Genomic DNA, 26,311 nt, shown 5'->3' on the forward strand with positions numbered 1-26,311 from the left:
TCTGCTTCATAATTTGACTAAAAAAGTCAATTGGCAAAACCTTACTTAACATATGTTATGCACTATATGAGGAAGAGAGCTTAGAATATGATAACAGCTAACTAAAAGATGAAAAGTGCCTTTTTATGACTTATCTGATTTCACGTACTGGAAGTGTATATGGTGTACTCAGGACTATCACTAAAAGTATACCAAATCTTCACCATGAGTCAATGTTACAAATCCTATACTTCATTAGAATTACGTATCTGTAAGAAAAGAATTCTAATATTCTGTGGTTATTTATTTAAAAAATATTTTTTTAAAACAGTGGACAAAAAGAACACAGCTCTCACTGTGTCACCAAAGTAGCAAAGGGCTCTTTTGTACACAAATTCTAGAACTTCTTAATTATACACAGGCTTATTATCTGTATCCCCAGTGTTATAAAGAACCAGAACTTCATTAGAAAAATTAAGCTGGAAAAATGAAGGCAGTACTTTGTAAATTTCCACTGGAAATTAGCTGGGAGAGGCAGAGGAATACTGGATCAAAAGAGGGTAATCATGCTTAACTGTGCCCTACAGCACCCACATGGATAATGCGATTTGCACAGTAACTACCTCTCCTATTACTGCTTGTTTGGAGTATTCTGTGTTAATGGGGTTAGCTAATTTAGTATTTTAACTTAAAAAGGCTCTGCTGATTAATAAATGTTACACACTGTGCTAGTAATTAAAATAAGTGGAAGAGTTACAAATAAAAGTTGAAATGTTAAGAAAACATTATCTGAAAATATATGAGAATCCCTATTTATCATAATACAATAACAATTCAGAAAACATGCAAATTGTAAAGGGTGAAAGTGTTTCAAAAATCATACAAGACAAAAAAGTTTTGAGATGTGTTTGTAAACTTTCCTTAGCACAATTCTTCAGTAAGAATTATAAGCAGATATCATCTACATCACATTTTCTTAAGTACACTTCAAAAAATTTAATTTTGATCTAGTTTTAAAACATTTTCCACAACATTTTTCCTATGGCACTGTCTATGAAGTGATAGTGATACTTAGAGACAATATTTAAAAGGTCCAAATAAATTACCTACTATTTTTCAGAATTCAAATAAATTCCAAATAAATTGTCTACTATTTTTTAGAATTATGAAACTGAAGTCTAAATGATCTCATGGGCCTAAAATCAAGGTATGGTCAGGATTGCACTCCTTTTGGAGGATCCAGGGGAGAATCCTTCCCCACTTTCTGGAGGCTGCCTCTAATTCTGTGCCCTCTGCCTCCATCTTCGAAGCTAGCAAAGATGAGTCCTTCTCCCTGTATCACTCCCTCCCTCCGTGTAGTCAAGTCTCTTTCTGCCTCTCTCTTCCATTTTTAAGGATCCTTGTCATTACGTTGGGTCCACCCAGATAGTCCAGGATACTCTCCTCATCTTTAAATCCTTAATGACATCAGCAAAGTCCTTTTTTAAAAAAAATTATTTTTTAAATTTTATATATTTTTTACAGCATTTTTCATTTTTGCACAATGTATGCCTTTTCATCTTGGTTACAGTCCCCATACAATTCCCACCACCCCTTGTTTTGATCCTACTCTCTCCCCCCCTCCCCCCTCCCAGTGTGTCTCCAGTTTATAGTTGCTTGTTGATTTTGATTTTTAATTTATTATAATTAGTCTTTTTCCTGGTCCCTTATTTAGGTTTTCTAAATTCCTGCTATGAGTGGGACATGAGCAAATTCCTCTTAATCATACAAGGTAACAGATTCACCAATTCATGGGATTAGGGTGTGGACTCTCAGAGCGTGGCGGGGGGGGTACATTACTCTGCTTACCAGAACACAGGCTGACACTGATTTCTCTGTAATGCCCTAGATTCATTCCATTTTGGATACAGTCATAGTATGTATAATTATTCCTGCCTGTATTAAGCCAGGATGTTTACAATTAATCGATGGCATTAACACATAGGACTACAGGCCCTTTTGTAAGGCTTGAGTGAAGCCCCTATCAGCCTCTATTATCTGGTGGATGAATATTCCTTTCCAGTCCATCTCTGCCACCCTGATAGGTAAGTTAAATATTTTCTTTCACAGCTCTTGTACCACTGTGACCTTGCATTTCTTCTACTTCTTAAAAATAATGACTTCTTTCCCCACTTCTTCTAGGAAACTTGGCTATGGTCCCAATTTACATCTGAAAATATTCCTTGAAATGTCTTCTGAAAAAAACCCTAAAATTCTCACTAACCATGATCTCCCATAAAGAGGAAGTGCAATATATGTAACACTCTTCCATTTTATTTATTTTTTTAAAAGATTTATTTATTTATGCATCCAAGAGCTGGGGTACAGGCCAGAGGTGTGGGGGGTGAGAGAATTCACCAGAGCCAGAGTAGGGAACAGAACAGGCAGACTGACGAAATACACTACTTAGGGGAGCAGCGGGAGTGGCAGGAGAGTTCTGCACGCCATGTGGGACCCTCGCCAGTGGCCGGGGATCGAACCGGTGCTTCAGAGGCTGCGGGCAGCTTTGCAGCCCAGCGCTCAACCGCTGCACCACCAAGGGGAGGCCCCATTCTTCCATTTTAAAAATAAAGTAATAATATTTACATATGTAACTATATAGGCAAACAAAAATGCCTTCAAAAGATGCATAAGAAATGGTTAATCGCAGTTTCCTCTTGAAAACATAACTGGGGAGCTATCATTTTGTAAGGTTTAAAGATTTTATGGTAAATATAGGTGCAGAGTCCATGTTTTATAAAGTAAATGAAAAATCTTTTTATTTTTTAAGTAGATTTGAACAGTTTAAGTTAGTCAAAGGAAGGGGTAAATTCCTTAACAGAAGCAGAAGAGAAGTGAGTCAAAGAGGACTGAAAACAGCTCAGAAGCTCTGTAGTGCAGTTTCCTGGGGGACTGTAGCAGATGCTTAGCTGAAGAAATAAGCCTGGATCAAATGCTGAAGTCTTACAATAAGGAATTATGACTTATCCTAGAGCTGATGAAGCCATTGCGAAGTATTTTGATGGAACGAATCGCTTGCTTAAAAATCTCTAATGTTATTACAGTAAATACACTAAATGGAAGTAAAACTAGGCAGACCAGACAGGTTTTTCATGGCAATTAAAGAAGAAATTATGACCTAAATAAAAGCAGTGGTAAGAGGAAAACAGGGGCTAAATAAATTTGAGATACTTAAAAGGTAACGTAGACAGGATTTGAGGACCAAATGAATGTTGGAGAAGAGTGACAGTCCTCACACTGGGCAGACACCTGGTGCTGTGATTCACATCAAGATGAGACAGGTCAATGCGGGCACTGAGTCAGTAACATCTGATGGAGAAGCAAAACTGGCAGTGAGAAGTATAAATCTGGAATGCAGGGGCAAGGTGGTGAGGACTCTGGAAATTGTTGGCATAGCGGTGGCAATAGAGTCTTTCAAGCAGAAGCGATCACTGAGAGAGACTATATATAGAGGAAAAACAGTGGAATCTTGAATTTTGCCATCACTTTAGTTCTACCCCACTACCTCTGACCAAAATTATTGTAATGCTCTCCTCACAAGTTTCTTTCCTTCCAGGATATTTTCTCTCAAGTACATCTGTCTCAAAATCAACAACTTCATGTTCCCTTTATAACATCCTTTTACTCAAAAGCATTAAATAATTCTCCATTATCTACAGATAAACCCGCAAATCTTTGGCTGTGAAGTCTCCCACAATTTTTCTTTCTACAGTCTCACATAAAAATGAATTTCTGTCCAGTTGATCTCTTCCTTGTTCTGTGAACTTCTTCTATCATACAATTTTTTTATATCATCAACATTTTATCTTTATCAAAATCTTAACTATTTCTTTCACAGATTCCAACTCAATTCCTATTCTATGAAGAACACCCTTCATATTATCAGAGACCAGATAAAATTTCTGCATTAAAAAATCACAATTATTATTCTGAACACATAATTGACTACTTCCGAGTACTTCCCTAGCTACTTCATACTCAGAATGCCCTTAGGTTTTCTGGTTCAATTTAGAGCTGCAAGAATAGAAGTTCCATGAGAGCAGAGATTTTTGTCTACTTTATTCAGTCCTAACTCCCCAAAACCTAGAACTACTTTGGACAGGCAAACTTTCCCTGAATAAGTATTAAACAATATTTAGCTAAAGTTGGTCACGTAGGTCATTTAATAATTGTTCACTAATCGTTTGGTTAATTTCCTGGCTTTATAATAGATAGATATATGAATAAGGAAAACAATTTTCTTCAAAAGAATGTGAGAAAATGGAATGAATTTCTTTAGAACCAAGAGCAAACACATAAAGCTTTTAAAGGACTTCGAAAAATCCTCTTAATTCACACTCAGTATGTAAAATAGTGTAGTCCCACTTCTGGAGCTTATTTTAAAAACCACATTAAAGAATGTGACCTTGACTTTATTTCTGTTCCCCCTTCTCCTTAATAAACTTTTTCTTTATCTAAAAAAAAAAAAAAAAAGACCATGACCTTATTTAGCAACATGGTTGTTACAGGTGTAAGTTAGGATAAGGTTAAGGTTATTCTGGAGCAGGTGAACTCCCACTCCACTGTAGCTGGTATCTTTGAAAGCAGGAAATTTGGACACAGCACACACACAAGGAACATGTCATGTGAAGATGAAGGTGGAAATTGGGGTGGTGCTTCTACAAGTCAAGGGAAACCAGATTTTCAGTCAACATCAGAAACAGGGGAGAGGACTGTGATAGATTCTTTTTCACAGGTTCAGAAGGAAAGCAGCCCTGCTTCATCTTGGACATCCAGCCTTCAGAACTGTGAGGTGCTAAATTTCTATTGTTTAAGCCTCCCAGTCTGTGATACCTTGTTATGGCTGCCAAAGTAACACATGCAGAAAATTTGTATTTCAAAGGCTGAATGAGGAATCTTTGATGGGGTTAGGACATCTTGGAGTCTGAAGACCTCTATATGTGGTCCTCCTTAACTTCTGACTCCTGATGACTAGATGAAACCCAGTGTTGGTGGAACCTCTCATTTCCTCTCCATATTTTGTAGCCTTACATGCAGAAGTATCTTGTTTGTTAGCAAATACAACATGATAAAATTATCTTGTATTAAGACTCTCCTGTGTTCTATTACCTGATTCAATCTCATTTCAACCTTTAAGATAATATTTCTCTCCCCATTTTATAGACAGAGGAACAGAAGCTCATAAAGTCTAAAGATCATACTGCCATTGTGTAATGGAGTCAAGATTTGCACCTACATACATCTTATTCCAGAGTCTGCATTCTTTCTAATATGACTATCATTTCCATAATGATATAAAAGCAAAATAACCAAATGTGCCAGTCCCTCAGATATGATGCCACCCTATGATGGTTTCTGTACAGATATCAGTGTGATCAGTTATCTGTTTGATAAGTTAATCTTGTTATTCCATAATCCTTTGCATCATTGAAGATAGAAAAACTATTCTGAGTAACAAAACTCTTTAAATATTCATTACAAAATGGCATACTTTGCTTGATTAAGTCTGAGCAGCATTAATTTTTCTATTATCTTTTTGGTAAAACACATCTACCTCCCCAAAACTAATTGGAAATAAATGTTTCTTATTTTCTTATGCATCAGATGTTGGGTGACTCAGTCATTTATTGAAAGAATTTGTTGAACACTATATAGCTAATTACTTTACTTCATGTAATTACTATAAAATGAAAAGCTTTATAAAAATTATTCACTGCTCACCAGTTTTATCTTTCATATGAGTTTGTGTGAGAACTTTTATTTTTCAAGTCTTTCCAGAAATAAATGATTAAAATAAAGCATAATAGACATACATCCCTCTGACTTATAAAATGTCCAAAATCTACTGTGCTAGATGGGAGGTACTTAGTAAGGTATTTTTGAATTATTATTATATAAATTATATATAAAATATATAAATATATATAATTAGTACACACTACATTTGTTACAAATGACAATTTCAGTTTATATGTTGTAATTATATAATTTATAATACTCATATTATATTTAAATTATAATCATAACTTGTACTAGACTAATATAATTATTTTAATATTTAGCATGTATAATACTAGAGAATTACTATAAGATAGAATATAAAGATGATTATAAGATACATAATAAGGTAATAATAATTCTAAAATGTTATTCTAGATTTTAAATGGTCTATTTGTAAGTCACAAATGACTCTATGCTTTATGAGAGATTAAGTGTTTTGGAGAAAATGCACAAATTGAAGCCCAGATCAATGATGTTAATAAAATAATTTAAGATTGTACAGGTTATTAGATCCTCTTTTATCTTTTCAGTCATTTTCCTCAGTAAGAAACAACTTCTTTCACTGCATCTGATAAATACTGCAATGTTATATCAGTGTATCCAAATGAAATTTAGTCCACATTAAGAAAAATCTTTTTGTTCTGTTGCATCACATTCTAGATGGATCATAAATACACAGGCTTTTTACTAGAGAATTAAGAAAATTATTTTCACAGAGGCATGAAACTAGTGATTACTTACCCCTAAAAATGTTGTTCATTCTTTTTTTCTCTATGTAATATGCATATACACATACACATGTATCCATGCATAGACAGACATAAATAGGTAGATATAGACATACACATATATTTGCCATTGATATTGACATTATCTAAATCATTTGCATGCTGAAAGATGATTGTAGCTTATATTGCAGAGTGTAGATTATAGATTCTGAATAGGTCAAGTTCTCACAAATAAAAGATTCTCTACACTACAAGGACACAGGAAATACTAGAAACCTAAGGGCAGGACACAGAACATAGCCATTTCTTAGCTGAGAACTCACATGTTATCATGGACATTTCGCACACACTCCTGTTTCCTGAGCTCCTCTCTGGCTTCCTTTAGGTGGTTAATGGGTTCTGCCACCCGCAGCGTTGGTTCCAAAGGCTTGTAGCGCTGCTCCAATACCTCGGCCATATCACGGAAGGGCCCCTGAACAGACAGGCAGAGGAGGTATTTCAGTACAGAGGATGACCATGGTTTATTACTGATGACCATGGTTTCTGAATACTACAAAGTATAGCAAGTTTACTAAGCTGTGTTTAAAGAAGAATGTGTTCTCTGAATTGGAAAATACACAACACAACAAGAATATCACTTACCTTCAAAATATGTAGACAAAAGAACAAGTGATTCCATGAAAAATGTTTTAAATTAAGGGAAACCTAAATTAAGGGAAAACTTTTCTATTTAAAAGTTTTCTATGTAAAAGTTTCTGGTAAGTTTGTATTGAAAGGTTACTTGGTTTTCTGATTTTAAAAAGTGCATTTCCCTTAATATAATTAAAAAAGAATTCTCTCCCTTTTTAAGTAAACTGTTAGGAAGGTCCTGAGCATTCCTCTCCTAGAGACCTCCTTTACTGATACATTTTTTTCATTAAAATAAAGCTTTAAGTGAAAAATAAATCTTACATTTAATTGTCACCCTTCCTCTACCAAATATAGAAGGGCCATCTTTTAAGGGCCATTATCTTAAGTGTTCTTTATTTAAAAATCTAGTCTATTGCTTAGTAACTCTGGTATAATAACAATCATTTAACAACATAAATATATAGCAGAGGGAAGTCTGTAAGTGGCAACTACGAAAAGAGTGATTTATAACCATCCTACCTTTAAATTAGTAGTTACTTATACTAGTTACTAGAGCCCAGTGGTTAGTTAATGCATATCATAGGAAGCACAATACAAATTAGAGGTGGCTTAAGAGTTTGCTGTGCAATTAATGACATATTGGCTTCTTTTTTCCCCACCACTATTGTTGTGCCAGAGAGAAGTGATCTATAGTGGACAAAGATTTCTACTCATATTCCTTATCCTTAAGGATCTCTTCTTTAAATAGGTTATCACTAACAAGACACAGCTGGAGTTACTGCAAGCACTGAGTGAAGACTGTGGGGCTAATAAAAAGAAATGATTCACGCCTCATTTATGTTCACTTATGTTTTACATTAATAGAAACCAATAATAGGAACCAGTTACCATAAAAGTCATGGACCGTAAATAACACAAATGGCAAATAAGTATCATCTAGTACTTTTCACAGCTGGACAGGAGGATTGCTATATTTGAAAGTAGTTAATGAATTTTTATTGGAACTTTACTTTTTAAAGATACAGTAATGTGATTTCAAGTTCACTATTAAGAAATCAAATGGGGATTCTTTTTTCCTTTAAATAGATTCTTAATTTTTACTTTGACAAAATCCTATGGTTTAAAAGTTAACATTTGGTTGTTATTAGGGGAAAATTACTTCTCTAGACCTTTTGTCCTCAGATGTAAAATGACTTTATTTGGAAATCCAATTACTGATTTCTTTTCTCATGCAGGCAATGGATGAGGCCTGATCTGTCAAGACCCTTGCTAAGGCAACCACAGCAGACAGGGCTTTAAAAGCACGGCATTGCTCTTAAGATAAGTAAAGATGATCTTAGTGATGGTCTTTCTGTTGCATTTAGAACACAGTAAACACTCCAAAATGAGTGTTATTCTCACCACCATTATTATATATTTCAGGAGGAGTTTAAAAAAGATGTTGAGCAGTAGTAGCTTCTAATGCAGAAGCAAGGGGCTAAATCCATGACTTTGAAGCTGCAGAATGCACAGAGTGCCCGAGTCTTCATGGTGCCTTCTAACATTTGGTGGTGTGTCAACATAACACATAGCCACTAGTTGGGCTACCTCACTGCATGCCCTGGAACTTGCTAGACTAGAAAATGAAAAGGGGGAGTCTTTCTTGAACATCAGAGTTTGGAATAAAATGTACTAACAACCAGAAAGTGTGAGCTAAGAAATGTGTATTGGTTTAAGCTACCAGGTTTGGGGCTAATTTATTATACAACAAGAGATTAAGAGGCAAGCCTATGTAGAGAGCTCATGGGTAGCCATCTGGCAGCCTACCTGTATGAACCAAAACCAACTCAGCTCAGGTTGGTGCTACCTGGTTGGCGCTACCTGAGAGTATTTGTCTACTCCAGCTTGAACACTGATGGTAACTATAGGGCAGCAGCTCTCTGGAACTTTCAGGATAGTGATAATCATCACCCAACCCACCCACTGTGCTTTTCAGCCCTGGGAATCATTTGTCAAACCTGCTTCACTGCAAGTCTGTCTTCACTGTGAGTATTGCATTATTTTGAGCCTTGTCTTAATTCTCCAACTTGGATTTTTAATTACTCAAACTTAATTATGTTTCCAACTGTATATAAAGATATTGATTATCAGATTAGAGCCTGCATTAAATAATTTGGTTAACATATTAGATGTTTCTAGCAATAGCAGATCATCACAACTACTGAGATTGCAAAAAATGACCAGACCTGAGCCCTTCTCCACTGTGTTCTATTCCTATTCAAACAGTAAAATTCAAGACCAAAGAAGTATTAATCACTTCCTTGGGATCTATTCTAATAGTACTCTAGAATGATTATTTAAAATTAGATTCTGTAAATATTAGTTTTCCTCTTTAGCCATCAAGACAAAACAAAAACGATGGTAACTTTTTTCAAGAGCAGAAAAACCACAGTCATTAACTGAATTCTCACACAGGCCTGAGGAGTACCTGGCACTGTTTTCTACTGATGGGTGGCAGGATTTCAGAACGAGGGAAGGAGCGGGCACTGGTACAAGCCAGCCAATCGCTGAGGTGGAGGGAGTGCTTCTTCTTGGCTTTGGGTCTTCCCAGGGTTCCAGGCTTTGCCTTCTGTAACTGCAGCTCCCAAGGATCAGGTTCTTTTCTGAATGGTGAGTTGTAAATACCTGGAATCTAGAGAAGATGATGGAATTTTGATGTTTATATTTAATTTTCATCTGAGACAGAAGATAAAGCTGTGCCAGGAAAGTTTTCACAAGTTTGATTTGGTGGTGGATGCATACTCTGTGTTACCTCAATTAAAAATAAATTACAGTTGTGGACATCTGATATATCTGAGAAGATTTCACAAAATGTTCATACTTTGTCTCTGCTCCAAACTAACAAATTCAGAATTATTTCTGGCTGAAGACTAAACATGTCAAAAATACCTAAGCAATAGTTTGGGTTTCTACTGACCTCACACAGCATATTTTATATAAATGTATTTAAGGGAAAAAACAACAGAAGAACCCTAAGTCATTCATTTTGCATTCTAATCATATACTATTAGGTGTATGTTTAGCCATACCTATAAGTCATATATTCACTAAAATAAACTCTGCATATACACCGCTGGAAACAGTATGAGGTTCAAAGCTGATCTCAATTAGTGTTTGAATGATTATTCACTTCACACTAATGGCAGTTTTTTATAATTCTTTAGAATAATAATCAAACTGGCATCATCAATGCATATTATATCAATTACATATAGTATGCATAATGTATACATACATATATGTATATTATGAATCATTCAAAATTACATGTGGTTTCTAATGAAGAGTATTTGTTGCATTCATGTGGTTAAGGCTATACTTCTGCAGTGTCTTGTTGACTTTGCTCTTCTATCACTGACCTTGCCACACACTGCATTGCAGTAGTCAAGACTTAGCACTAAACCTGCCATCCAACAGAGGTGCCATAGATGTATGCAAGGCAAATGTTAAATTCAAATTAACCAGATGTCCATTTTCTGAACATCCAGTGGTGTTTTGAGTAGACAAGCTGCACAGAACCACATTGTGAAACTCATTGCATAAACACAAATACATATTCATAAAGAAGAGTTGCAACTTGTTTGTTACACTATAGACACTCTGAACTAATGTAAAGAATGTATCCATTTAACCTATTTTTCCCAAAAATGTGTTTTTCTCTTATGCCTCCATCACATCCACAAATATTTCCGGTTGCTATATTTACTTCATAGAATCAGCAGTTCCGAAGTATTATGATTAACAGTTTTCTTTGAAAAACTATCCCAGATAATTTAAAATTCCAGCCTAGAACTTCAAAAAGGGCTAATTTCACCGAATGCCAACCCAGGATGGACTAGTGTCCAATCCCTAATGCTTTCTTAACAGCCCCACAGATCACTCTCTGTCACTGACCATCACATAATTTCATAATTATTTTTGTGGGTGTCAGTCTTCCCTAAGGGAACAGAGCTGGAGCAAAAGACTCTGTTTTAGTTTTCTTTTGCATCCCAAGAGCTTGCTACAGTGCTTGGCAGGGAGGAGACACTCCCAGAAGGAACCCTAAATGCTTATTTAGAATTACAATGCACAATTCAGGAAGACCAAAGGCGGCCCCCACTCCACTCTTGCTGTCCAAGCCAAAAATTATCTTAGTAAAATGAGATTTATTTCAAAATCTTACTGACTTCATTCAAAAAATTATAGATTTTACCCTTTTCTAATTTCATAGTGTGTCCATTTCAAACTGCTTTCGATCACATTGTGATCAGGAACTGAATTATCACAGAAACACTTGGGTCCCCTCCAGCTCAACTTTTTTCGTGTTATAACTGTTGTTATAAATAAGTTTGTATATTTTAAAAATATTTTTGAACTGGCTTTTCCTTGACATTTTTTTTCCAATTAAATTTATGCAAAAAAAAAATACCGAGTTGAAAACATTACAGTCAAATGTATGAATCTTTTAAAGGTGGTATTAACATTCTTTTACTATAAAACAATATAGAGCAAAGTAGATACATAGATTGCATAAATGATGTTAAGAAAAGAAAATACATACATACACATGCTCATAATAGTTTTCCATAGATTGTCATTTTTTAAGTGAATGGTGATTTTTAAGATGATTTTTGGAGTGAAAATCTAAGATGAGATTTATGAATTGTAATGAGAAAAAACAATAAATAGTATATAAATATTGTATTTGAAAGGCTATTCTGACATAAAATCTATATCTACATCTAAGAGATAGAAAAATGATGTATACTTTTGATGACAATCTCATAAACTACAGTCTAGTAATTATTCACAATAATAGAGATTAAAATAGTAAAACACAGACACTTTAACCAGATTAATATTTATCATTTAAAAATATCTATCCACTGGAATAGCTGCAACCTGCTATTAGCTGTACCCCCATTAGAAATCTTCTTTGATCTCCTTCCACATTTGCATGCACATGTATACATAGGCTAGATGGGAAATGCAAATAGATCAGTAGACATGATAGCTTTCTTAAATTATATTTTGCAACCTATATGGAGACCTCCTCATGTGTATTCTCTTAGCAATTTAAATCAAATATAGATAGAAAATATATTTTAATTGAATTTAAAATGTATCATTTAAAATCTTCAAGGAGTCGGTATTTTAGACATTAAATTAATATATTTGCTAACATACATCAGTGAAAACAGTCCAGCGCTCCCTCCATCCCGACTGCAAGCAAATGTCCCGTTTATTTATATTGACCCAGTGCTCATTTTATTAGTATTACTTTAGGTAAATAAAATAAGCCTTACTTACCATTTTCTCAATTGCCATATTTCATAATTTGTAAGCCACTAGTGAATAATGGTTCATTGTTGGTATTTTAAAATATGAGTCACAAAAGGCAAAGTTAACCCTACGGGACTATGACATATTTTTCAGTTTTCACATTTTTCACAACTTAGAAGGGCTACTGCCAAGCTAGCTTTGGGGACTTCATTTTCAGCAATAATTTTCTAGAGTGACCAACACTATGGGGAAATCTGTGCTAACTGTTTAAAAAAAAAAGGTCTACAACTGAGTTATTTGCAGTACTGTCATGCTAACATTCAACTCAATAAGACCCAAGAAATCTCAGGAGAGGACTCTGCTAATAGCTTCTGACTGACCTCCTTGCATCAGGCCCTGCTGCTGACTGGTTGCCCAGTGGTGAAGACGGCAAATGAGGTGTGAAAGCAGGGATTTTTTTTAAAGGCTATGATTCTGACTCGTCAAAAGGAAAAAAAAGAAGGCAATGAGTTATATAATAGATATATATTTTTCTTGAATTCCCCCCTTCAGACCCTCCATCATGGGAACTTAAGCATGACCTAGAATATTAATTATGTCAGGTTGAGCAACGAGCAAATGTACCATTTGTTACCCAGTCACCCTTAGCGTTACATTAATATTTTGAACCCTTCCATATTTTGAACAATCTATCAGTTGGCTCTTTTATTCTCAGTTTTTATTCTTGTATTAAAGTATTATATGGAAAAAATACCATAAAATGCAATGGATTTGAAAACAAATGGATTTACTTGTTATATTTGTTGTGTCTACTATTTTATTTCACCAAGAAGGTTTTTAATGGACATTTCCCATTTATACACTGAGCTTTATTTTGTAATTTCCTGGGGGAAGCAATAGTCTAGTTTTTTTTTTCCTTCTCTTTGTTATTGAGGTTTACTTTAAAAACAAGTTTCTGCAAAATAAAAAGAAAACAAAACAGGATTGTATACACCTTTAGTTTCCAAAACACAATTACTAGAGTTTCAATTTCATATTTTACTCTATTAGAAATAATAATTTCTTATGATTTCTAGGACATGACTGATTTCAACAATGCAGAACTACTAAACATACAGGGAAGGTGGATGAATTCAAATTTTACTGTTAGAAGTGATAATTACAGTGCCAACAGGAGTCACTGAGTGCCACAAAAAGGAACAAAATTTAAAAGCATTTTATTGCCCCTGGATTCAGAACTTGTGAATATTCTGAGAGAAAACCAATTCTAATCAGAGGGCTGTCTAAAACATGTTTGGTTTCTTAAGTTTAATAACAAATGCTTTAATAATCTCTGTGTATTCTTTGGATTTCTTCTGAGTATGTTGTAATTTCTCCTCTTTCATTTGTGATCCCGTTTACTTGTGTTTTCTTCTGTTTTTTAATTTGTGAGCCTGGCTAGCAGTTTGTCTATTTTGTTTATTTTTTCAAAGAACCAACTTTTGATTTCGTTGATCTTTTGGATTGTTTTTTAAAAATGCTTTGTTACTTTGTAAGTACAAAAGAGTAGTAAAGATCTCTGATAACAAGAAAAGTAAAAGTGGGCCAGAGAACTGTGGATGAGATATTTGCTAAGGCAGGGACTGCTGAATCAACACTGACCAATGCTCTTCATCATAATGATCAGGACATACTAGTGCCAGGGGATTTATAAAAATCCCACTCAGCAAATAATTGCCCTGCTGTTAGGAGACAGTCAGAGTGTTAACACACTGTCACAGTCCAGTGTTTAGTAAGATATTCTACATTCAATTACTCTTGCTGAAAAGTAAAAGGAAACACGGTCATTTCTCAGCTGCAACAGTTATGCTTCCACATGCATTTCAGACAATAGGCATATTAGCCCTCAGAGCCACTACCCCAGAAGGAACAGGAATTTCATGGCAATGTTAGGACTTCAAAAAGAATGTCTTTGGTATAAAACCTATATAAAATCTCCAGATTTGGGAGAAAAAAAAAACAAAATTCCTGACTAAAAATGCTTTTGTCTTCTTTCGTCTACTTCAATTAAAATAGAGAATTTCTAAGGTTTTAAGTCAAATTATAGAAAAGGCCAAGTTAAATGTAGACCAAAAGGTCAGGTTAAATATAGGTCAAGTTAGCTGCTTCATTAGGCTAACAAATGTATATTTTTTATGAGTCATTTTGACATTCTACTCATTTTTATCCTATAGGAAATATTCTCATGACAATAAAGAAACTTAAATAATACATAATCTCTAAATATTAATTCAATTCAATAAATACTGAGCTCCTACTAACTTAGAAATACTTTGCTAGATCTAAAGTGGGCACACAGATGAATAAAAAGTGATCATTTCCTCCATCCCCACCCACAAAAAGTGATCAAGTCCATCAAGCTCTTGCCAGTGGGTGGTAGGGGGGAGTTTAGGAATATTTGGTGAGTGATTACATCAACACCAGCATGTGTAAGCATCCTCCAATAACAGCATTAAAAGAAGTACACCCTATAGGCTATAATTAACATCCTTTAGAAAACTCTGTGGGGAAAGTGCCTGAATTTGTGCTAAAGGAATTTTTAAAAAAGGGGAGGGGGAGAAAGGCTACTAAGCTAAAGGAAAGGTAAGGATAAGGTAATATTTGTGGTAAAAGATAGAGTCCCTGCTCAGTGAATGCAGCATTGGCTGACTACAGTACAAGGCTACAGTGGAGATATACTCACAAAGGAAAACCGGGGTCCAACTCTAAAAGGCTGCAAGGTTGCAATTAGTTCTGCATAAAATGAGAATCCCCCAGTTTTCACATTTTTCTTTAGAAGATAAACTCAAGAGAAAGTCTGAAGCAAGACCCCATGATGTATGATACCTATGGAAACAGACTCCATGGAAACAGACAGAGCACCGCCTCCCCCCCACTACAGAATGTCAAAACAGGGTGGGAAGAGCACAAGGCACCAGGTGATAGTTTACGGGTGAATGGGTGGTGGGAATTTCACGGGGAATATAACTGAGTTGAAAATGCATACATTGTACAAAAATGAAAAATAGGGCCTCCCCTGGTGGCGCAGTGGTTGAGCGCTGGGCTGCGAAGCTGCCCGCAGCCTCTGCAGCTCCGGTTCGATCCCTGGTCACCGGTCACCAGCGAGGGTCCTACATAGCGCGACAGACCTCTCCTGCCGCCCGCTGCTCCCCTCAGCAGTGTACTCTGTCTGTCTGCCTGTTCTGCTCCCCGCTCTGGCTCTGGTGAATTCTCTCACCTTCCCGTGCTTCTGACTGTACCCAGTGCTTGTATTAATAAAAATAAATCTTAAAAAAATGAAAAATAATTTAAAATACATATATAATAAAATGATCATTAAAAAGGGAGAAAAATAAAAAAAAAAGAGACAGAGCAAGCATCAGAACCAGACTCAAATATGGTAGAGATTGGAATTATCAATCAGGAATTAAAACAACTATGATTAATATGTAAGGGTGTTAATGAATAAAGTAGACAGTATGCAGGAACAGATGGGCAATGAAAGCAGAGAGCTAGCAATGCTAAGAAAGAAACAAAAGGAGATCAAATATTTGGTAACAGAAATGAAGAACGGCTTTAATGGATTCATTTGTAGACTGGCCATGGCTGAAGAAAGAATCTCTGAGTTTGAGTATATGTCAATAGAAACTCCTAAAATAGAAAAGCAAAGGAACAAACCTCTCATAAAGAGCCAACAGAATGCCTAAGAGCTGTGAGGCAATTACAAAAGATATACCATACACACACATAGTGAGAATATCAGAAGGAGAAGAGAGCAAGGAACAGAAGAAATACTCAAAGTAATAATGATGTAGATTTCCTCAAAATTAATACCAGATGTCAAATAACAGATCCAAGAAGCTCAGAGGGCACTGGATAGGATAAATGTAAAACAAACAAAAAAACTATACCTAGACATACCATATTCAAACTTGAAATAAAATCAAAGATAAAACACTGTATAAGAAGCAGAGGGAGACAACTTGCCTATAGAGAAGCAGAGATAAGAATTACATTCCACATTTCCTCAGAAACCAGAGAAGCCTTAAAAGTGCAATGGAATACTTAAAGTGTTGGGAAAAATCCCACGAATCTAGATAATCTTGAATTATTCTTCAAATGTGAAGGAAAAATAACTTTCTCAGATAAACAAAAGTTGAATAAATTTGTTGCCAATAGATCTTTCTTGCAATAAATGTTAAAAGAAATGCCTTGGAGAGAAGGAAAAAGATATAGTTCAGAATAGTGGTGCTACATAAGGAAAAAAAGAATATCAGAGAAGCAGTAAATGAAGAAAAAATAACAATGTTTATTTCATTATTTTTGTTGATCAAATAGATAACAATGAGTTCAAAATAACAGCAACAATGTAACCATTCAATCAAGCATGCTGAGGAGTGTATGTGTGTAGTGTTTATATATGCTTACATGTAAGTGGAATGAATGACAGCAGTGATATAAGGAACAGGAGAAGCAAATTAGGATATTTTGCTATTATATATAATATTTTGTTATAATATGGTATTTGCACTACCAATGAAGCAGGACAGTGTTATTTGAAAGTGTAGTTGGGAAGAAAAAAAGTTAGGGCAGAAATCAGTGAAATTGAAAATAGAAAATCAATGAAACCAAAAGCCTTTTTTAGAATAAAAATCAATAAAATTGATAAGACTTCAGGCAAACTAACTAAGAAAAAAAGAGAGGACACAGATTACTAATATCAGAAATAAGAGATATACCATTACTACAGATACCATGGAGAGCAGAAGGACAAAAAGGAATGTTTTGAATAACTATAAACCTCCAGATTTAAGAAACTAGACGTGTATCAAATACAGGACAGACTCAATCTGCCAAAATTCACACAAGAAGAAATAGAAAATCGAATAGGACTACACTTATTAAAGAAATTGAATCACTAATAAGTATTCTTCAAAGGGAAAAAAGCACCAGGTCCAATAGCTGCATTGGTGAATTCTGTCATATATAAAGGGAAGAAATTATACCAATTCTCTACACTGTCTTCTAGATGATAGAAGTAGAAAAAAATATTTCCTCATTTTATGATATCTGCATTATTCTAATAACTGAAAAAATAAACTAAAAAAAGAATATTTCTCATGAACATAGATGCAAAAATCTTCAACAAATATTGAATCCAACGATGCACAAAGAGAATTATATATAATGACCAAGCAGGATTTATTCCAAGTGTACAAGACTGGTTCAACAACTTCTCTCATTGAAAATAAATTCAATTAATATAGGTCATCACATTGATAGACTGAAAATGAGAAGTCATGTGATCATAAATGTTGATCATATCACATGATCTTATCGACAGATACAGAAAAAGCACCAACAAAATACACACTGACTCATGAGAAAATGTCCCAGTAAATTAGGAAGACAGGGGAAAGCCTTAAGTTCATAAGGAATATCAATGGAATTATATTTAATGGTAAAAAGCTTGAAGTTTCCCTGTGAAGATAAGGAACATTTAACAATGCCCCCTTTCATTACATATTTTTGACATCATACTGGAAGTGCTAGCTAATGCAGTAAGCAAAGAAAGGGAAATAAAATATGCATTATTAGTAACAAAGGTATAAAATTGTCACTTTAATTTATAAGTGATATGATCATATATGCAGAACATCCAAAAGAATAGACAAAAAAAAACTCCTGGAACTGCTGAGGACAGCAAGGTTATAAGACACAACGTTACTATATAAAAGTCAATCACTTTGAATATATATTAAAGTTTATCACTTTGCTTGATACCAGCAATGAAAAAGTGGACATTTTAATTAAATTTTTCTTTTACATTTACACTGATGCCTCTTCAAATAAAACACTTAGATAATATTAACAAAGTATGTACAAAATTCATATGAAGAAAATTACAAACCTGTGATGAAAGAAAGCAAAGAACTAAATTAAAACAGTTAATTTTCTGCCTATGTTTAAGAACTGCCAAGATGTTGGTTCTTCATAACTATATCCACAACTTGACTTAATCCCAATTAAAATCCCAACAAGCTATCTTGTGGATATTTACAAACTGAGAGGTAAAAGACCCAACTAGTCAACCTAAGATTGAAAGAAAACAACAATTAAGTCAGAGAACCGACATCCAGATTTACTATAAAGCTACAATAATCAAGGGATGTAAAAGAGTGGATAAATATATATCAGTGGAACAGAATAGAGAGCCAAAAACAGACCCACATCAATAAATTCAACTGATCTAGGCAAAAAGGAACTAAGGCAACACAATGGGCCAAAGACAGTATTTTCAGCAACTGGTACTGTAACAACTGGACATCCACATAGAAAAAAAAAAAACATCAATGAACTAGACACTGACATTATAACTTGAACAAAAATTAACTCAAAATAGATCATAAAAATGAATGTAAAATACAAAACTATAAAACTCCTAGAAGATAACATAGAAGAAAACCTAAGGTGATCTTAGTTACGTCAATAACTTTAGATACATTAACAAGGTAACAATCTGTTAAAAAAATTGATAAACTGAACTTCATTAAAATTATCAACGTGTGTTTTATAAAAGCTGTCCAGAGAATGAAGAAACAAGTGATAGACTCAGAAACATCTAAGAAAAGACTGCTCTCAAAATATACATCACACATTTAAAATTCAACAATAAGAAGGTAAATTACTATATTAAAAATTGCATCAATGACCTGAAAGGCGAGCTTACCAAAGAAGAAAGAGAGCTGGCAAATAAGCACAGGAAAGAAGATGCCCAACTTCATGGGTCATCAGGACGATGCAACTTTAAAGAATGAGATATCACTACAAACCTATAAGAATGGTTAAAATAAAAAAAAAAATGCCAACACCACAAGCTGGTTAGCATGTAGAGCAACAGGTACTCTGATTCATTGCTGATGGAAATGCAAAATGGTACAGCCAGTTTAGAGGATAGTTTGAGTTACAAATTATACTTTCTCTTATCATACAATTCATCAATTGCACTCCTTGGCACTAAGTCAACTAAACTGAAACCTTACATCCATGCAAATATCTGCACATGGATTTTTATAGCATCTTTTTATAATTGCTAAATCTTGGAAGTGACAGTGAATAAATAATTAGTGGCCTATTATTCAGCACTAAAAATAAATGAACTAATAAGCAATGAAAAGACATAGAAAAACTTCAAATATATATTATCAAGTGAAAGAAGCCATTTTGAGATGCTCCAACTATATGATGTGCCCATTTTCTTGAATTCTGTGTACCAAAGTTGGTAGTTCTCTACTCTGGTTACACAGTGTAAACAATTGGGGAACTTGAAAAATACCAATGTCTAAGCTCTGTCCTGGATGAATTCAATCAGGATCTTTGAAGTATATATCTGGACAGTAGTTTAGTTCTATAAAGTTAATGTACAGGTAGAGTTGAGAGCCCTGACTTATTGCGTACCCTGGTATCTAGGTTGGAGTACATTAATGTGTGTTTATTTGAGTAGGTGAGGTAAGATCAGAGGTGCATAAAGGAGGTGATGAATTCTTTTTCAGAGGCAGGATGTGAGAGCAGTGGAAATAGAAGAATAATAGGAACACAAAGCATCTGTTTCTAGAGAAACAGAATTAAAAGACATAGATAATAGGTTAACTCTAAAGAGTAAAAGAGAAACTGGGGTCACAGAAAAGCTTTTGTTTAGAAACCAGGCAGAGAAGACAGAAAGAGGAGCAATGTGCAGGAATATTAATTTCTACTATGGAATTACTAGGATTGAACTTCCCACAAGACATTCAGGTTGTAAGGCCCAGTGTGTAGTTGTCAGAAGAGGTCTGGAACTTAGGAAAGAGGTCATAGCTAGCAATTGGAGTGCTTTCTGATTAAAAACAGCTGATGGTTTGAAAAATGGATGGGGTCACTGAGGGGGAGAATGTAGACTGAGACATTTTTCTAGGGAAAAAGGCTTAGCAGTGTGTAAATATAAGAAAAGAGTGGGAGAAGAGAAGTCCATGAAGGACATGCCAAAGAGCAAACAGCAAGGGAGGAGCAGCAGGACACAGGGGAGAGAGGGAGGTCAGTGGTGTCGGATGCTATGGAGGTGGAACAGCATGCGGACGGAGAACGCACAACAGAATGGTAATTAGAAGGTGACAGGTGACCTCTGCTGAAGCAGATTCTGTTCTTGTGGCAGAAATCATATTGTAATTCACTGAATGTGACGAAAGAAAAAGAAGTGGCGACTCATTTGAGTCTTTCAAAATATAGCAATAACATGATGACTCAGAAGATCTTGGGACTGAAAGAATCTCTCTCTCTCTCTTTTTATTTTCAGTCAGAACGTCTCTTTAAACATACCACATTTTGAAAAACTTTCTAGAAAGAGTCCACATAAAAGACTTCCTGGGAAATCTTCCTTGCTAAACAATTCCTTTATCTCTTTATCTGTAAATGTCAGGTCATTATTTTATGTCTCTGAGAACCGGAAGAAATTTGCTTGCTTTCTTGTCAAGTCAATTTCTCTAGACTTGCTCCTTTTGCTAACCTGTAACAAATAACATCAACCACCACCACCAAAATAGTTTTATTTTCTTCCTTCTCTATCTGCTATCTTGACCATTTCTCTAGATTTGGCTTTGATTCCTGCTTTTCCACTTGAAAAAGCATTATAATTTCTATTCATTATAATAACATAATATTATATTATAGATTATAAAATAATTATAAAACACTGAAATTGTCATTGCTATGCATATATACCGAGAGACTAGTCTGTGGGTTAAGATGCCGCTTTTTGAGCAGTATCATGAAGGAGGTGAAGGAATCTGTCTGGTGTTTAAGGTGGGGAAGTCCTTCTGAGAAAACAAAAGGTACAAAGGAAACTAAATAATTTTGATGTTAAAGAACTATTACTAGCTCTATGTAGTAGCAGAGTAAACAAGACTGAGAAGAAATTAGCAAACAGTGAGAAAAAGCTAACTGTATGTCATAATGTGCAAAGGCGATTGCAAGATCAAAGGTGTGATAAGTAGTATACAAAACTTGGAGATACCCCATGGATTTAAAATTAGGTGAGTCCTGGTGACCTTATAAAGAGATATTTTCAGTAGGGCTTTAGAAATAGATGCCCAAATTCTAGGGTGATTTGAATACTCCCTTTTGCAACTCTTCTAATATACTATCTCCACACACTCTGAAATGGCTTACTATACATATGCATGAAGCCTGCATACCCTAAGAACAACAGAAAAAAAAAAAAACAAATAAGACATGATTTTATAACTAGCACCCTCCTAGAAAACGTCATTGTAGCCCTTTTCTCCCCCGCCCCCCCGGAAACCCAGTGTTTTCTCTTGCTTGGTTCTTCAACAGATGATTTGTTTTGAAAATTGTTTCATAGTTTGGGTTTCAAAAAATGACTATCAAAACAATTAGTTGCTAAAAGACAAATATTTAGCATTACAGAAGTAGGTAACTGAATGAATTTTTCCTACTGGTAATTAAACATACCAAATAGAATGCAGCAGTTGTCAAACATCATCCCCATGGTTACATGGGATCCAGTAAAAAACTGATTTCCCAAGAGTCTTTGAAGGAAGATTTTTTTTTTTTTTTTGGCTAACAGGAAAAATCCAGTTTAAGTTTTATCCAAGTATAGGGCTGACTGCCTTGTAAGAGGATGCTATGTCGCTACATCTGGCTAGATACAATCTGTCCAGATCTTAAAGACCACCTCATTTTCAGACATGTCACTCTGTTCTCATACACTCTTGTTCTGTAGACCTATGGCTTTTTGTATGGAAATTATTAATTAGTTCCTATTAGCTACAGATTATACCTGCTCCTTTATGATAACTGAACTGAGTGATTAGATTTTTTGCACTTTTTGTATGCTCTTGTTCAATAAAAATTTTATTTTATCTTTTTTAGGTTACCTTTGGCTTTCCTGTTTCACTCTGATCTCTGTGATGGCAGGGAGCCCAGAAAATTCCACTATGCTTCACAACCCTGTTATCTTTTATCACCATTCAAACTGTAAGTCACTCTTGAAATAACATAATTTGGTCACAAAATAATTAGGGGGAAATTAATTTGATCAACAAAAGTTGGCCAATATAATAATTGTGATTAAAAAACCAATCTGATCTAATGTGAAAATTATTTGGTCTTTGAATTTTGGGGTGTACTATTGGATTGTTTCACAGGCCTTTGTGTTTTTAATTTCATTTTTCAAATTTTGAGGTAATAGTACCTCCCTCGTACATTTTAATCTATAACTCACTTTCAGTCTAGTATACCACCATTGAAATAAGGAATAGGCATGGCCAGTAACATAAATTTCTAACAGAACAGGAGCTAGTGGGGTCAAGCAACCATTGACATACTTATTTTTTGGTCAAATTGCTAATGCCCAAATAATTTTCTGCCAAACTAATCACAGCCTCTCCTTCATATTCTCTTTAGACTCATCCTCAACCCTATTACCTTCCCCAGAACTTCAGAGACCCTGCTTACACTGCTTTCATCCATGCTCTGAGGAACACCTCTCTTGTCAATGCTAAACAACCTCTTACTCCCCCCAATTTTTCAGTAAAGCAATTTTCTTCCTTTTTAACTATATTGAAGCTTCCTGCTCCTGTAAATACCACTTTCCTTGCAGCCTTATGAAGCAAAGCATTTTAGTATTCCCCTGGATCAGAGTGACCACTGATGTGCATGATCTCAGCTCCTCATTGTCACTTCCCAAAATGTCCTCATCTACTTTCTCGCAATCTAAAGATCTCATCTTTTGTCTTTTCTTAGAGTTATACATGGACGCACTGGTCATTCCCCATATTCAGGATAGCCTTTGGCACAAGCTCAATCTTCCTTTCTGCTGTGCGTGCGTTCTGGGATAATACTTCATCTTCAGGTCCGAATAGCACGGCTTCACAGTTCTTTGACTCCATCATCTCTACTGACCTTCACCTTTACACAATGTCAGCCACACCCCATACATCCCCATTATCCAGAACTGCTCAGTGTTAATGACTCGGTAATCTTAAACACAGACAGCTCACCCTTTTACCACAGTGCTCTAGTCCACTAGTTTTCTCATTCTTATTCTTGTTAACTAAATGATTCACTCCCTAAAGATCTCAAGTCCATGTGACCCCTCAAGTTTTTCCTGATTTGTTATTTTCTTTTTGCCTTCACATTTTTCCCTGAGTCACATGGTTGATTTTCTTAATTATTCAAGTCCCCAGCATCCACTATCCTGCCATGTCTGCCTAACCTTACACCAAACCAGAATCCATTCACTGATAGCAGTATAGCTTCAAGGTTAAGAGCATGGGTTTGGGGTCAGAAATTAAATCTGAATCCCCAACTCCGCTTCTTATTACCCCTGTGATCTTCATCTGCATTACTTAACCTCACTGTATCAAGGTTTTCTCTTCTGAAATAATGGAACTGAGTCAACTGGTCAATAAAAAGTAAATATGTTAATATAGCTAAACTAGTTTGAACAATGTGTAAAATAAAGTAAGTACTCAATAAATGCTAACTTTTTAAATAGAGGTAGAATCATGTATTTTTTTGTGAAAATGGGCTCTAGAGGCAGACAATCATGTACTAACATTGACTTTGTGCTCCTTACTTAGTGTTTTTCTGCCTTATCCATAAATTGGGCCAACAACAGTCCACATATAGAATGGTATATGAGCATTAATGGAGGTAATTCATGTAGTTAAAAGAATGCTTGGCTCACAATAAGCATTCAATACATATTAGCAACTATTAGTACTATAATTCTGCATGCCTACAAGCTCAGGATGCTAATAACTGCTGGAATCAATCATGCAACCAGGTGGTCTGGAGACATTACATATTTATGGACTTTGAACCTAGCTGGGCTAAACAGCCCTCCCTCTCTGAGTCTTCTCAGGATTATTTTAGAAGACCAACAAGAATATTGAGGTCCTCAAACATTAATTATTTCAACCTCCAACCATATACCTATTTAAGTCTACAACTTTATGTTCTTCATCATCTCCTATCACCTTTCCTGGGTTCATGCTTATTCAGTTATTTCTTCTTTTCTATATGCTCAAGCTTTCTTCCCCAAGGAACACCTTCATAAATACATAAAAGTTTCTACAATCCTAAAAATGCTTCTTGTCAAGCTTTTAAATCTAATTAATAGGGCCTCCCTGGTGGTGGAGCGGTGGTTGAGCGCTGGGTTGCGAAGCTGCCTGCGGCCTCTGCGGCGCTGGTTCGATCCCCGGCTGCTCCCTGGCCACCAGAGGAGGGTCCCACATGGTGCGCAGACCTCTCCTGCCGCCCGCTGCTCCCCTCAGCAGTGGACTTCTGTCCTTCTGCCTGCTCTGCTCCCCGCTCTGGCTCTGGTGAATTCTCTGAACCTCCCTTGCTTCTGACTGTACCCAGTGCATGTATAAACAAAACAAACAAATAAATAAAAACATGCCTCTTTAAAAATAAATAAATAAATAAATCTAATTAATAGGAAGGACATAGTTCCCATTCCTCGGGTTTTCACTGGCCTCTCTGCTGTTCACTACAAGGAGGAAGGTTTGAATTCTAGGTCTGAGGCATCAGGAAAGGGGGTGGTCCAGCCCGGGGTAGGTGCTTCCCGCCATCTCCTGAAGGTCAGCATGCCAGGGGAAGCAAATATGCTTTACTACCACTTGCATTAAGATTCATATGAATAGACTAGGTTTTCTGGCTTTGCCTATATCTGGTAGATTTAACTGTGGAATCATGTAAAAGCTAACTCATTATTGCTTCAGAAGTAGACTTCCAAAAAAGTATATACTTTTGATATCCATCTTTGGTATTAGATACTGGGAGTATTCAAACTATATGATTGTTCTCCTTTATGAATTCACCTAAAAATACAGGGAAGTAGATGCAACCACAAAGCCAATAGTAAATGTTATACTAAGGAACAGGGAGGAAAAAAGGAACAACTCTGTTTTGGAAGGTCAGAGGAAAGTTTCACAATCATTTTAGCATTCAGAGACTAGTTGACAGAAAAATTACTTCTGGTATGCATATATAAATAAGAATACAGGAAAAATAAATGAAATAATTTTAATAATGTGAGATCAAGACTAATATAGATGATCATAAATTATATATGGAATATATAATATATAAATATAAATCATATGTAATAGATACATATAACAACAAAAATATCTTAGTTATTCATAGTTTACTTTAGTGGAATCTTAGAACCGAAACTGTATGCATATGCATATATACATGTTTTGATTTAAAAGCTAATAGGAGGGCCTCCCCAGTGGCGCAGCGGTTGAGCGCTGGGTTGCAAAGCTGCCCACAGCCTCTGCAGCGCCGGTTCGATCCCCGGCCGCTGGGCAAGGGTCCCACATGGCGCACAGACCTCTCCTGCCGGCCCGCTGCTCCCCTCAGCAGTATACTTCGTCAGTCTGCCTGTTCTGTTCCCCGCTCTGGCTCTGGTGAATTCTCTCACCCTCCCACGCTTCTGACTGTACCCAGTGCTTGTATAAATAAATAAATAAATCTTTAAAAAAAAAAAAAAAGCAAGTGGGAAATAAAACCAAATAAAATTAAGCAAAAAAACTCTGAAATTTAACTCGTTAAGGAGAGTATGAAGTTAAGCAGGAGGGCTTTACATTCCATAAGCACTTTGAAAATGTAACATTAAACATTAAACATTAACATAAGAAAGGTTATATCCTTTTGGTAAGACGAAACTAGATAAATGCAATTTATCTATGTCAGTCTCAAGAGAGAATAACAGATTAAGATTTAAAGACAAATTATTTCCCCTTTCTCTCCTCTCCATATTTTCCTTC

At 35.4% G+C, this 26,311-nt stretch overlaps 1 protein-coding gene across 1 annotated transcript in view; it reads right to left on the minus strand.

The window, feature by feature from the left end:
• The window catches only part of SPATA17 (spermatogenesis associated 17), a 135,099-nt gene that overhangs the window by 40,876 nt on the left and 67,912 nt on the right, over positions 1–26,311 (minus strand). The window contains exons 7-8 of the mRNA XM_037497738.2: positions 9,625–9,828; positions 6,851–6,999 (exon numbers count right to left, since the gene is read on the minus strand). Coding sequence (XP_037353635.1) covers positions 6,851–6,999; positions 9,625–9,828 — 353 coding nt within the window. The remainder of the gene's footprint in view (positions 1–6,850; positions 7,000–9,624; positions 9,829–26,311) is intronic.

The sequence above is a fragment of the Talpa occidentalis genome, unplaced genomic scaffold, assembly GCF_014898055.3.
Source record: "Talpa occidentalis isolate TD23 unplaced genomic scaffold, MPIMG_talOcc4v2.1 talOcc4.8, whole genome shotgun sequence".
Lineage (NCBI taxonomy): Eukaryota > Metazoa > Chordata > Mammalia > Eulipotyphla > Talpidae > Talpa > Talpa occidentalis.